At 44.6% G+C, this 14,705-nt stretch overlaps 1 protein-coding gene across 1 annotated transcript in view; it reads left to right on the forward strand.

Moving 5' to 3' along the window:
- Nucleotides 1-14,705, forward strand: part of SRP68 (signal recognition particle 68) — a 326,066-nt gene that overhangs the window by 188,567 nt on the left and 122,794 nt on the right. Inside the window, exon 8 of the mRNA XM_085616948.1 lies at nucleotides 8,199-8,339. Within this exon, the coding sequence (XP_085473074.1) occupies nucleotides 8,199-8,339 (141 nt within the window). The remainder of the gene's footprint in view (nucleotides 1-8,198; nucleotides 8,340-14,705) is intronic.

Genomic DNA, 14,705 nt, shown 5'->3' on the forward strand with positions numbered 1-14,705 from the left:
TACAGGGGACCCACATGCTGCTCCAGACACACAGGCATATGTAGTAAAATCATCTCCTACTGAGGATACTGCTGCTTTCAATGCCTTGATTAAGAGAGCGGCTAACAATCATGATGTACAGCTCCACACTGATCCTATTGAGGATGATTTTCTGATGGATACCTTCTCTACCTCAGAAAGATCTGTTAAGACTCTGCCCATGCTGAAGGGGGTCCTAAAACCGGCTACGGACATTTTTAAGGAGACCACAAGGGCGAGAGTACTAAACCCTAGGATTGACAAAAAATATAGGCCAGCTCCTGTGGACCCTACCTACATAAGAGGCCAGTTGCCTTTGGACTCGTTGGTGGTGTCCAATGCTCGGAAGAGAGCCAATTCACAGACAACGGGTGATGCTCCTCCCTCTGACAAGGAGTCTAAGGTCTTGGAAACTTCAGGAAAAAGAGTTGCTGCACAGGCAGCTAACATCTGGAGAATTGCCAACACTCAGGCACTTCTGGCCCGATACGACAGGGCGCATTATGATACCCTAGAGACACTACTACAGCACCTCCCAGATCAGTTTAAGGAAGGAGCAGAGTCGCTTATTACAGAAGGGAAGCTCATAAGCACCGCTTCCATTAAGTGCGCTCTTGACGTAGCGGACACTGCAGCTAGGGCTATTAAAACCAGCGTCATGTTAAGAAGACATGCTTGGTTGAGAATCTCAGGATTCAAACCAGAGATACAGACAACGATACTCAATCAACCTGTCAACCCTGACTCCCTTTTTGGTCCCGAAGTTGACACCACCCTAGAAAAGATCAAAAAAGATACAGAGACTGCAAAGTCTATGGTGGCTCTGCAATCACAGCAGTTTCGGAGTGGGTCCTTTCGTCGCTCTAGCAACAGAGGACCATCTAAGAACCAGAACTCCCAACAGTCGCAGTACACTAAAGGAGGTTCACAGACCACCTATAATAAGAATACTAGAGGTGGATACCGTGGAAACAACGTCAAAGGCAGAGGCCGAGGGAACAACAGCTCCAGGTCCTCCGCCACCAACAAACAGTGACGCCTTGTCACTACCCCCCGACCACGTAACACCTGTCGGGGGAGACTCCAGGAGTGCCTGCCGGTCTGGAAGTCCATCACTACAGACAGGTGGGTGAGAGACATTGTCCAGTACGGTTATTGTCTGGAGCTCACATCCACTCCACCAAACATACCACCAAGACACCGTCCTATGTCCGCAGAGCACTTGCACTTATTCCGCCAGGAAGTTCTCAGTATGCTCCAAAAAGGAGCCATAGAACTCGTGCCAGCAGAAGAACATGGATCAGGAGTGTACTCACTGTATTTTCTGATCCCCAAAAAGGACGGGTCTCTCAGACCCATACTGGATTTAAGACCTCTAAACCGTTACATTCTGTCAGAGCATTTTCACATGCTCACCTTGCAACAGGTGCTGCCGTTGCTCAAACAGGCAGACTTTCTCGCAACACTAGATCTCAAAGATGCGTATTTCCATATACCCATCACACAGAAAATATCTCAGGTTCACTGTTCTCAATCAACATTACCAGTTCTAAGTCCTCCCTTTCGGAGTAACAACGGCACCCAGAGTGTTCACCAAGTGCCTGGCAACAGTGGCGGCGCACTTAAGGAGACAGCACATACATGTCTATCCTTATCTGGACGACTGGCTTATCCAGGGAAAGTCGGCCCAGCAGTGTGCCAACCACGTAACCCACATCATTCACCTTCTTCACAGCCTTGGCTTCTCCCTGAATTATCCAAAGTCCCACCTTCAACCCACCCACGTACAGCAGTACCTAGGCGCGACCATAGACACTCTGGCAGCCACGGCACAGCCCAATTCAGTGAGGATCAACAGCATGCAGTTGCTCATAAAAAAGTTCAAACCTCAACACTCACTACCGGCGCGAGTGTTTATGCAGTTGATAGGCATGATGGCCTCCTGCATCTTCATAGTCCCACACGCGAGGTTACATATGCGCCCGCTTCAGGAGTGCTTGGCACGTCAGTGGAATCAGGCTCACGGCCAATTGAAGGACCTAGTGTTGGTGAGCGGTCGGGCATACAACTCTCTGCATTGGTGGAATCCACAAAACCTTTGCAAGGGCCGACCGTTCCAAGAGCCTGTCCCACAAATCATACTGACGGCGGACGCGTCTCTCCAGGGATGGGGAGCTCATGTACTCAATTACACAGTGCAGGGACTATGGACGACACAGCAAAGGAGGATGCACATCAACCTTCTGGAACTCATGGCAATCTTCCTTGCAATGAAGGCATTCAAAGTACACTTGTGCAACAAAGTCGTGTTGATCCGGACGGACAACATGACCACCATGTACTACATACAAAAGCAGGGAGGGACACACTCCCCACAGTTGTCTCATCTGGCTCAGAGCATGTGGAAGTGGGCCATTCAGAGGAACATCTTCCTCATGGCGGAACACCTCCCGGGCAAGGACAACCAGATGGCGGATCTGCTCAGCAGACACAGCCACCAAATACACGAGTGGGAGATACATCCATCAGTCCTCCAACCGTACTTCCAACAGTGGGGTCATCCAGAGATAGACCTATTCGCCACAAGGGAAAACGCAAAATGCCAAAACTTTGCCGCCAGGTTCCCACATCCACAGTCGCAGGGCAATGCAATATGGATGAACTGGTCAGGCAGATTTGCGTACGCTTTTCCCCCAGCACCATTAATACCGCTGGTGGCACGCAAACTGAGGCAACACTCAATGACGCTCATCCTGGTTGCTCCAACGTGGGCACGCCAACCATGGTACACCACGTTTCTGGAACTCTCCGTGGTACCGCATCAAAGACTACGGCTAACACCCACGCTTTTAACGCAGAGCCATGGCGAGATTCAGCACCCAGATCCGCAACAGCTGAACCTGGCGATCTGGCTCCTGAGATCCTAGAATTTGGCTACCTAAACTTGCCTCCAGAATGTATGAATATCATCAAGGAGGCACGGAGACCCACTACCAGAGCCTGCTACGCGGCTAAGTGGAAAAGATTTGTCATTTATTGTAAAAATAATGACATCAATCCGCTGGATGCATCAACGCAAAACATTATCTGTTATCTATTACACTTATACCGATGCAATCTAGCATACAATTCCATCCGTATACATTTAACCGCACTGGCAGCTTACCTTCAGAACAGGCAGCACCTCTCACTGTTCAAAGTGCCTGCCATCAGAGCTTTCTTGGAGGGACTCAAACGTGTGATTCCTCCAAGACACCCTCCTTCACCAGTCTGGAACCTAAATGTGGTCCTCACCAGACTGATGGGACCACCTTTTGAACCTCTACACTCTTGTGAGATTCAATTTCTAACATGGAAAGTAGCTATCCTAATTGCCATTACTTCACTAAGAAGAGTTAGTGAACTTCAGGCACTAACCATTCAAGAGCCATTTATACAGGTTCATGCCAACAGGGTCTTACTACGCACCAACCCTACTTTCATGCCCAAGGTAATTTCGCAGTTCCATATGAACCAATCCATAGAACTACCAGTGTTTTATCCTAATCCTGAGAATGTAGCAGAGAGAATGCTCCACGCACTTGATATCAAAAGAGCTCTCATGTACTATATTGACAGAACACAAAATTTCAGGAAAACAAAACAACTGTTTGTTGCCTTTTCTCCACAGCACAAAGGCAACCCCATTTCCAAAGCAGGAATAGCTAGGTGGATCGTTAAGTGTATACAGATTTGCTATGAAAAAGCTAAGCGCACACTAACAATTCCTCCAAGAGCCCACTCCACACGAAAGTTAGGGGCCTCCATGGCTTTCCTGGGAAATACTCCTTTAGAGGAGATATGTAGAGCAGCCACATGGTCCACTATACATACATTTACCAAGCGCTACTGTGTAGATGTACACTCAAGACAGCAGGCAGCTGTAGGACAGGCTGTTCTCAAAACTCTTTTTCAGACTGCTGCAGCTGGCACGGGAAGCCGCCGCTAAATGGAGGGACTGCTATATAATCTATGCACAGATATGAATTCAGCAGCCCACATGCCTCGAACCGAATATGCTACTTACCAGTATGCATCTGTTCTTGGCATGTAGGGCTGCTGACATTCATATCGCCCACCCTCCTCCCCGGCGCCTGTAGCAGCTGTAGCATTCAGTAATTACTAGTTAGCATGGTCATCATTCACTGTATTACACTCCATCTATGCCACAATGGCGAAAAACAATCTAAGGATGGAGGGGATGCCCATGCGCACTGTGGTCCAGGGGAGGAGCCACCTATCTCGTGATACTTCGAAGACTCTTCCAGGACAACAATGTGCAATCATCCGGACCCAACACTAGGCGGCGATCTATGCACAGATATGAATGTCAGCAGCCCTACATGCCAAGAACAGATGCATACTGGTAAGTAGCATATTCGATATGGTGTTGCCAATTATTTTGGAACTATGATGGACACCCTGGTTAGCTGTGCTGTCTAAAGCTCGCTTCTTTATTACCGCAGTGTTCTACAAATTTTCATGTCTGCCTGCCGCAGAGTAGTTGGTGGTGTTCACCTTAATTGCAGCCTCTGGTCTTTCAATTTGGATATTATAAATTATTTTGTTTTGTGATATTTATCTCAGCTCTTGGCATTGAGTGGAGCCAAGCTCAAGCAGAAAGAGCCAGAATTACATGGGTGACATCCTCCATGATGTTGGACAAAGATGAAGTCTCTACTGTAGTGCACAACACTGACTGCCTTGGGACATACACAGACCAACGAGCAAAAACATAGAGAGGCCAAAAACATGGGCAATTATCTGATATTTTCTAAACACAGCTGTATTTCCCATCGACAGGGGCTAAGTTTTCTTGTAACACAGCACCAGCTGTGTTTCAATACAGTTTGGGCAAATACTGATCTGGAGACCAACAAACTATCAACTGCAAATGTCTGTGCATTAAATCACATGCATGAAAGCCACAGCTAACTGAGGTTGCCAAAGAGGAGAGTTTTTACAATTTGAATGTTTTGTAACACGGCGAAGGAGTGAAAAATCACAGCTTGCATCAGTTTAAAGATTTGCATCATCATGGCAGGTTGACAAAAAGCACGGTTTTAAAGTGATGGGTTTATATGCCCTTACAGTAGATTTCTACTCTGGTGTCAGAACTGAATATTAAAGTGATTTAAACTGAGCTGCATTAAAGGCCTCCACTTCTTGCCCTCTAGTGTTGGCATAGTCGGCCTTCTAAACAACACAAGAAGTGCTTGTAAAGAAGTTCTGGTGATATTTTCTGTCTTGCACTGGTAGTCACCTCGTGAAGACACTTGGCCCCTTCAGGCACTTCTGCACTGTAAATAATCGTAAACAATGCTTGGGTCATTTAAAGTTACTCTGTGGGAGAAACTGAATTGTTGGAAGGAGCCTGAAAGGACCAGTGATTTGGGCCCACCGGATAGTAAATAACTGCCTTTTTGTGGTCAACTACTTCCTGGGAGCATGACAGGTGTGAATGCAAATGGAAAGGGCAGCATGACAGGTATGAAGTGAAATGTTGCCTGAGAGCTCTAAAGTCCCACAGCTCAGTCCGTTTACTATGATTTAATGTCTAGTTGTTTGTGGGACAAAAAAGACACAAAATCTTCTTGTCCTGAACTGAAAGCAACTTGGGCGTCGAGCGATATAAATAGCCCGCCCCTGCTAGTAGACCGCTTTGCACAGCTGCTACCTTTCGCAGGCACGCTGGGCTGACAATCTCCGGTTTCAAGCTGGAGGTCCAATGTGCCATAATCAATATGCCCTTCACAGGAGACCGCATATTTGAAAAGGCAGTAGGTGCAGCGCTTCAGCGCATGAAAAAGGGCAACGAGACAACCAAGAAGAGAAAGAGACAGAACTCCACTGCCAAGTGACATCCTACAAAGAACCCTCCTACACAAGTCACCAGTAGAAAGAAGAATCTGAGGATTCTGGCAAGAATGGGAATTGGTATGAACCCAAGATTCATACCAAAGGTGTTATTAAAAATTCCATATTAACCAAGCTATCCACACACCATCTTTTTTCAAAAGCCTAAAACACAGGTGTAGAGAGCATTGCACATGTTAGATGTCCAAAGAGCAGTTATGTAGTATTTAGAAAGACAAAGGACATCAGGAAAGCTCTTCGTCTTTCGCACATACAAGAAAGGAACTTCCAGTCATCAAAGGAACTATCGCAAGATGTAGCAACCCTTACAGAAAAACCAAAAGTGCATTCAACGAGGAAAAAAGGAGCAACACTTGCCTTGTTAGACAGCATAGCTTTAGCAGACATTCGCGCAGCTGCTACATGATCGTTGGTTCATACTTTCACAAAATGCTACTTCCTGAACATTCAGATCAACAGGGAAGCAAAAGTGGGACAAATAGTACTGAAGCATTTGTTTGTAACCACACACTTTAAAGAACCCAACGAAAAGTGCTTTGTAATCGATGAAAATAATCCCGCTGCAAAACAAAATCGGTATGTAGGTGTAGTTTTGCAGCTTGAAGAATTTTCTGGATTCACAAGTGACCCCCACCAGCAGACGTGTATTTACAAACTCAAGAGAATACTGACAAACCAAAGTAGAAGGAGAAATAAAAAAAGAATCTGAAAATGGTGACTCTTTCGAAGGATTTCCGGGCATAAGTCTGATGTTACACAAGGTGGGGTTTGATAAGCCTAATCAGTTCCAATGCTGGTCTCTTATTAAAATTAGAAGTCTTAAACCGGCATCAGCTGATATCCGCCACCATCAGGTATCAATTAACTTTGTTTGAGCATCATAACAAGCCCTTCTCAACACACCTATGGTCCATGCTCACTTTTCTTTTGAGAAAAACAAGACAATATTCCGAACACAACCACTAAATGGCTGATTTATGCACAGCATATAAATCTGTAATGGATGCAAAGTTTAAACTGGACTTATGGTTCAAATTTATTTTATTTTATATGCAAAATAATACAGAAAGACCATATGCAGCCGAACCCCATTGACTGCAGTGCTGAACAGACGAACAGACGAAAGAGATAGAAAACAACCCAAACATTACTCCAACTATTCCCCCCCACCGTTGTCCCTCCTGTACTCACTTCGACATAATGCTTTTACGCATCATGTGACCCTTCTATGTCCTATCCCTCATCATCTTCCTGCCCCAGTTGAGCCCTGTCATTTAGTGTCGTCAAGGAAAACTACTCTTAAAGGTAAGTATTGTTTTCGCTTTGGGATTTTCTATACTTAATGTTTGGTATTTTTGTTGTGCTCATGACTTAAGGGGCCCGTGATGTCATAGTTATTGAAAGTTGCTGACCATAGTCGTTCTGTATTGTTATTTCCTTTTGTCTTATCCTCTCCCCCAGCTTCGTGACAAGAGCTGTAGCCAGCATGGCTGTGGAGGGGAGAGTAGGGAGAGGGAGGAAGCAAACTATGTGGTGTTTTTCCTGTTTGTAAAGGAAAAGAGGAGTTAAGGACCAAAGTAGGGGTAAATAATTCATTTATAAGCACACTAAAGCATTACCTTTGGTCTAACCACCTTGACATGGTCTTTTGGAGGTGTTGGCAGAAATGGTTTGCAGTGGTGTTCTGTGAGTGTGCTCACTGAAGTGAGCAGTCATCCTCTGCTGCTTGTATGTATAAATATGATTGCATTGCACATGCATTTTATGAGGATATTCCTGAAAACATCCCAGTTCTTTTGTAGTGCAATGAAATAATTATCTAAATGTATGCATTGACTGGCACAATACCCAGTGAACTACAGGGGAGTGGATGGTGCTGAAAAGGGAGAAGTGATTAGGGCATAAGGAGGTCAAGAAGCAGAAAGGCCCACCGCTGGTGAGTTGGGCCTTTACAGTGGTACTTGAATTTGGGTCTTACTGTATAGCTTGTGCTATTGCGTAAGAGAAATAGAAATATTGCACAAAATGTGTCGTCATGGTAATTTGTTGCTAGGAATTTCACTTATTTATAGTGATGTCAAATTTTAATTCTGAACTCTGCCAAAATCCACCTCCTGATCGTATCCATTAGTCAGCTATTCATCATATTCAACTTAGTTTCCACTCTGTTAGTGCAGCAGTTAATACATGCACCTGAGTGTTTGGAAATAAATGCATGTTGGAAGGTATGAACTATAAAAATAAAAATCTCTCTTCACTTCTAGTCACTGATCACCCAGACGCGAGCAAAACAGGCGGCCACCATGGGTGAAGTGGAATGGCGAGGCCGGACGGTGCCTGTCCGGATTGACAAAGTCAGGATATTCCTCCTGGGGCTGGCAGATAATGAGACAGCCATCGCACAGGTAAATGATTCATCCCGAGACTGACCAGTTGAAAGTGGTGAGGGCTCTAGGCTTCCAAAAAAATATCTTGAATCTTGCAAGTAGCAAGGATGAAAACAGGGTGCCAATCATCAGTTTTGTAGCAGATTTTTACTCAAGAGCAGAGAGGCAGGGCCACTGGCTGTCACTTAGGAAACGAATCCTTCATAACTGGGTCATTGCACATATAGTGCAATGTCTGTGACTAATTAACCTATTAATCAGTAATTAATTCATTGAAGGCTCACAATTGTTGTAATGGATAGAGAAGTCTCATGGGCAGAGACTGTGAATGTAACTCCTTACATTTATGTGGGTGTGGTACACACTGTGCCCTGTAGGTGGGGCTCTTTATTTTCCCATCTTGTCAATAAGGATATACTCTAATTGTTTTCGGACAGTGTGCTTTCGGTATGATGTATCTTGATCTCCCAGTTCAAAAATGCCCCTCATTCTAATGGCCAACAATGTAATGCTGTTATGTTGATTTCGAAGTGTTTTGCTCTGTTTGTACTTACTGAAACTCAGACCTGAAAAAAGCTGTTAATGTTGAGGTGTGGGTGCATGGATTGCTAATAACAAATGGATAGGGGTGTTTTTTGCCTGACTTATCATGCATAGATATGTGAATGACTAATTTGGGGGCGTATGTTTTGGGTGCATTCCTATTTAGGTATGGGTGTACAGTGGAGCAGACTCCTTTAGGCAGTAGAGTGGTGTGCCTCAATGGAGTGCTGTAGAAGCGTTGGGTCGCCATGTTTCTGGTGTGGTTATGACACCAGGCAGTGAGTATGTGCTGTCTGACTTTTTTGGGAGTGGATGTATGCTTTGCTATGTCTTACTTCGGGGAGATATATTGTGATCCTGAATGGGCTAGCATCATGTCTGCTTTCTTCTTGGACTAGTGTTTTGTATAACGCCTCAAGAACAGTAGTCTTGTGTCCCTCATGGCTACCAAATTTGCTCTGCTCTCCTTCTTAAGAGAGCGAATGTACTGGACTCCCTAGTGGGAGCAGTGTCTGAAGTTCTTGACTACTTTGGGTGAGTTTGTGCTATGCTTGTCTCAGTTAGGACCATAATGTTTACTTGGCACTCAAGGATGGATGTGTGCTTTGCATAATTCACCAGTGAGCGAGATGCCAGTTTCCTTGAGGTGCACACTTTTGCAGAGCTTGTAGGATATGTGGATACTTGGATGTTTTTCATAATTTTTGGAGCGGAGACATCCTCATGCAATGAATACTGGGTGCAGAGGTCCGTGCTTAACTTCAGCCTGTGATTGCAGGTAGGGCCCACTGGCACTCATTTTTGAGACCAGCACTTATTTTTCCTCATCAGACTTTGACCCAGGGCAAGCAAGAGAAAAACACAAAAGGGGCAAAGGAGAAGGAAGAGAAATTCGGAAAAAGAACAAAGAAATAAAGCAGGGATAAAAAAGAACCTTTTGTAGTGCTGTAAAGAGGAAGGGAGTGTCTGGTGATGGATGAAAGAGTAATCAGGTGGGACTCCAGACTACGTATCCTTGGTATCCCACACCCAACTTTCGAAAGCGCCAGCTGTGGGTTTCTGATCAAAACTTTGGGCCGCGATACTTATTCTTGCACAAATTAGGGCACTAATAGCTGATACAGTGGCCTACTGTGGTAATCTGTCCAGCATCACAGTGCACACAGATTTCCCCAGGGTGCTTTTAGTTGTTTTCCTATACCCTGTCTGCATGCATTCAGCCCTTCTCCTTGGACAAGCAGTGACGAGAATGAATGCCATGGATAAAAGATGGGCAGCACCTGAAGTGTGTTGAGAGAAAATAGGCAGTGTTCATGTGACTGACAGTAGGCTTATGTAGTTGTGCTCCATCTCTCATTGTGTGTGGAAGAGGGTAAAAAATGCTTCTGGACCCGTTTTTCTCTGACAGTTACTCCCAAAAACAAATAGCAACTCATGCAGTTGCGTTTCACTTCAAACTGGGGGAGGGGTGGGGTGGTTTGAGTGGAAGAACTTGCTTGAGCCCACCTTGCTGAGCTGTGTATCGCTAGATGCAGCCACCAGGGAGTGCTTTCCATTGCAAGTGCACCCAGTGCAACACCTTTTTCAAAGACATGTTTTCATGAAATATTCAACTTCTGAGCATGAGTACAAAGCTTTTGTCTTGGGCGAGTAGTTTCAGGGTGTGACTGCATAACCTGCATCTGCCTCCTCCAACAGGACCAAGAACTTATCCCTTCCTGAAATTCCAGACTTGGAACTCTGCATCTCATGACCACACACTTATTCAAGTTCTGTATTCGTTTTGTTCATGGTTATTGTAAAGTTTTGAAAAGCATCTAATGGCAGCATCTTAAGAGCTTTGAGCATTTCAAGTTTTTCTCCATTAAAGGCTGAGATAGTTATTTTACATCCATGGGCAAATCTCAAAAGGAACTGAGAAGTTATGGAGGTTGCCAGATTCATCTGCAAGCTTATGGTATAACTGTATGCCTGTGCATTATCTTATCTCCTTCCACACATTAGATTTGATATTCTCTAACCGTGATGATCTCTCCTGTAAAATTACCCTCCACCTGCCCTGTTCAGACCACTTTTTTTTTCTTGCAGAGTTTTATATAGCGCGTACTTGACCCAAATCCAAACGGGTATCGGAGCGCTTTACATAGCACCAGTTACGTTACATGAGGACACGCATTCACTTTGTGGTGCCTTTTTCTATTCCTAAGTTCACCTCAGTCAAATTGATTAACTTTTTTTTTAACCTTTAGAGAGACATTGACACAAAGTTACAGACCCATATTTAACTCTATTTTGGCAATTAATTTGCCCACATTATAGGGTGTCATGGAAACTGACGTGCTGAGTTATAACAATTGGATTATTTTCTGCCCTTGACACACCAGTAAAAAAACAAATCTGCAATTCTTGCTGTAGTCCTGCATCTTGGTTCACTCTGGAACTAAGCTCTGTAAAACGGCACTAAGCAAACACAAGGAGATGATGGACGGTGTGTTGAAACATTTCAGACACTCACCCCCAGTCACAGATCTTGGTTGAATCCATCATCGTTCTTTAGCTCACTTCGCCACCCCAGTTCAGACCCAGCCATAGGCATATCAGTCTTAACCCTGTACCTCAGGGGAACAGTCCAGACCGAACTGTCAAGCCAGGTCTTCCCTGGACCGGAAACAAGCATCCTGGGACCAGTTTTGGGGTAACACCCCTCAGCCAGGCTAGCTTGAATCCAGTGGCAAAGTGAGCAAGGGACCCACATCTGGGCATACCCTGCCAACTTAAGGCGAACAATGCAAAACCGCACTGCCAACAACTAGAAAGGAAATGGAGGACCACTCAGTGTGACGCAGCTAAAACGATATTTTTGATGGATACCTCTAACTGCAGATACCTCCCCTATTGAACATTCCGCAGGCATCAGACTGGACTTGAACATTTTCAAGCAGTATCCCTGCGCACCATTAGATGGAGTCTTGCATGCCTGCTCTATTATTGTTTTGCTCTGGAAGTGATATGCAGAGCTGTATATAATGGCCACATATTCATGCTGGTGTCAGTTCCTTTTAGTTCATGCCAGCAGATAAGGGTCTGGAACTGACCCTCGTCTGTTTACAAGACCTATCTCTTCAAACTAACTCTAAAATACCAGTGTGCACGTCATATGTAACATAATATGTGTATTTGTAAAGCACACGTTCACCCAAGGGTATTTTGGCCCTGAATAACCGAAGTTTTCTTGTTACCCTAGTCAAATGGCACCACCTATAACTACAGGGTTCAAACCTTGTAGGGACTGTCACAAGCAAAGGCCTGCCATTAATGCACTTAGATGAATTTGAAGGCTATCTGGGACAGTGAGGCGAAGGTATATGTCGCCAAGCACCGGAAGTCTCCACATAGTTATTGGTCCTGGTGGAAAAGAAGGTCAGCGAAATGTAAATGAAATTAATTTATAATGTGCACTAAACCCAAAGGGTGTCAAAGTGCTAACCCAAACAGGGAAACACAGACTGAAAACCGAGAGATTCTCACGGGAGAGAGAAGATCCAGGTTTTAGGATGTTTGCGTAACAGAGGGAAGGAGTCCACTGTGAGCAGGCACAATTTATCTGTGGCGACAAAGAAGGAGCGGCACCCCCATCTGGTTTTACGAAACCTGGGAACAATCACTCTCCTGTTAAAGGATGTTCTTAGCAGTCTATTAAGAATATACCACTGAAAGGATGCTGCGTTCTGAATCACCGGAGGCTTAAGCAGGGTGGAATTGTTAATATTCAGATATAGAGCATTGCAATAATCTAAATGTGAGGTTATCATGGCAGTGACTACTAATACTCGAAGTTGTGGGGGATAAAAAGAAGATTTTCTTCAATATCCTGATGATAAAAAAAACACGCACTGATGGTACGACTGACCTGTGAGTCAAAATTGAACAAACCGTCAAAGATGACCCCCAGGTTTTTGGCTGATTCCCCTGGTTCGGTAAAAGCCCACAGGTCTCAGTCCACCATAACTCAGACCAAACCGACTGCTAAGCCCTGAATACAAGGATCTCAGTTTTTTTCTGCATTCAGTTTTAGACAGTTATCTTTCATCCATAGTCTAATGTCGTTCATACACTGTTTGCATTTATCAGCTACCAGTTGCAGGTTCTCCGAGATAGACACAATAATTTGTGTATTGTCCCTATAGGATAGCACTTGGAACCCAAAAGATCGCACCAGCTCAGCAAGGTGGGAGAGACGTAAAGATAAAAAAGAGTTGTGCTGAGGGAAGACCCTGCAGGCACACCACAGCGGAGCTTAAAGGCCTTCGTGCTGAGATCTCCACAGCTTTCTGTTTGGACCCAGTCAGTTAGGAAGGAGTGGAGGGAGGGCCACTGCAGTGACTCTCACCCGACATGCTGGAGACATTAGACCAGGCGATAAGGTGATATTGTATCGAACTCCGTTGATAAATCAAGCATCACTAGGATGGCGGCACCACTCTGGTCTACCTGCAGTGGATGCAATCAGCTGCAGCAGTAAGGACAGACTCAGTACTGTGTCCGCTCCTAAACCATTCTAGGAGGGATCCAGGAGCTCATGAGTAATAATAAATAAAACTTTCTCCTGATTGATGTATTTTTCTACCATTTTGCTGGTGTCGGCAACAATGAAATGGGACAAAGTTTTTTCAAGTCCTCTGGGTCCACATTAGGTTTTTTCTGCAAAGGCATGACTATGGCTTCCTTTAATAAACTGGGATACACTCTTGTTTCCAGTATAAGGTTGAAACTTTTTTGCAGAAATACCGAATGTGGTCAGGAGCAAGTTGCAGAATTCTAGTGGTGCAGAGATCAGCCGTAGACCTCAGATTCATGTTCAGGAGATAGTCTTTGACTTGCAAAGTTGATATGCGAGAAACAAAGAGGGTTAGGTGGAATGAGTGAGATCAGAAAAGGCTTCTGAGATAACAACCCCACCAGCATGGATGTTGAATTCGGAATGTATCCTGAGGATTTTTTCTCTAAAATATACAGCTACTTTAATGCAGAAAATTTGTGAATTTTTGATTCTTTGTTGGACAGGAGGGTTGTTGAGCTCCTTCGCTACCTTAAAGAGTTTTTTAATGGAATTACTAGCTGATTTGATTTTAATAACAGAAAGAGGATTTTGCTTCACCGATAGAGTTCTTATAATAGAGTAACAGAGCTTTATGCTTCTCTTCATCAGCAGGGGCAAAATTTGATCTCTATTTTAGTTCCTGCCTGTGACATTGCTGTCTGAGGTCTTTAAATTCATCAGAAACATGGGGTAGATGCTTTAATCCTTGTGCAAATCTTAGCTTTTAAAGGTGCCACGTTATCAACCCCTGTCTTGACCTATCCTCCAAAAACGTTCCACCATAGAGTCCTACAGACGATCATTCCCCAAAAGGAATTATTGAAGGCCAGGTCCATTTCTGCCGGTGTAATCCTGCTCCGATTTCTGTAGGATCCAGATTTCCGCTGAACATGAGCCACACTGACATGAGAGGAAGGCACTGAGATTCAAAAAGTCACTGCCCGATGATAAGCCCAACTCGAAGGGAGGATATCCCCAACAACCAAGCCAGTATAGTTGGCAAAGACCGCATCCAAGGTGTGACCACCACTATGAGTGGGAGATTTGACCATCTGAGCGAATCGGAGATTAGCCATAAACTCAAGAATAGCTTTCGAGTCATTACAGGAGTTCAAAATTAAAATCGTCCAGTAGGAGGAAATTAGTGTTAACCGGAAAAGATTCAAAGACTTGACCCCAAGAATCTGAAAAATTGGTTCGATGACCTAGAGGATAAACTAGAAGCCCAAAAAAATGGTTTT

Source organism: Triturus cristatus, chromosome 7 (assembly GCF_964204655.1).
Source record: "Triturus cristatus chromosome 7, aTriCri1.1, whole genome shotgun sequence".
NCBI lineage: Eukaryota > Metazoa > Chordata > Amphibia > Caudata > Salamandridae > Triturus > Triturus cristatus.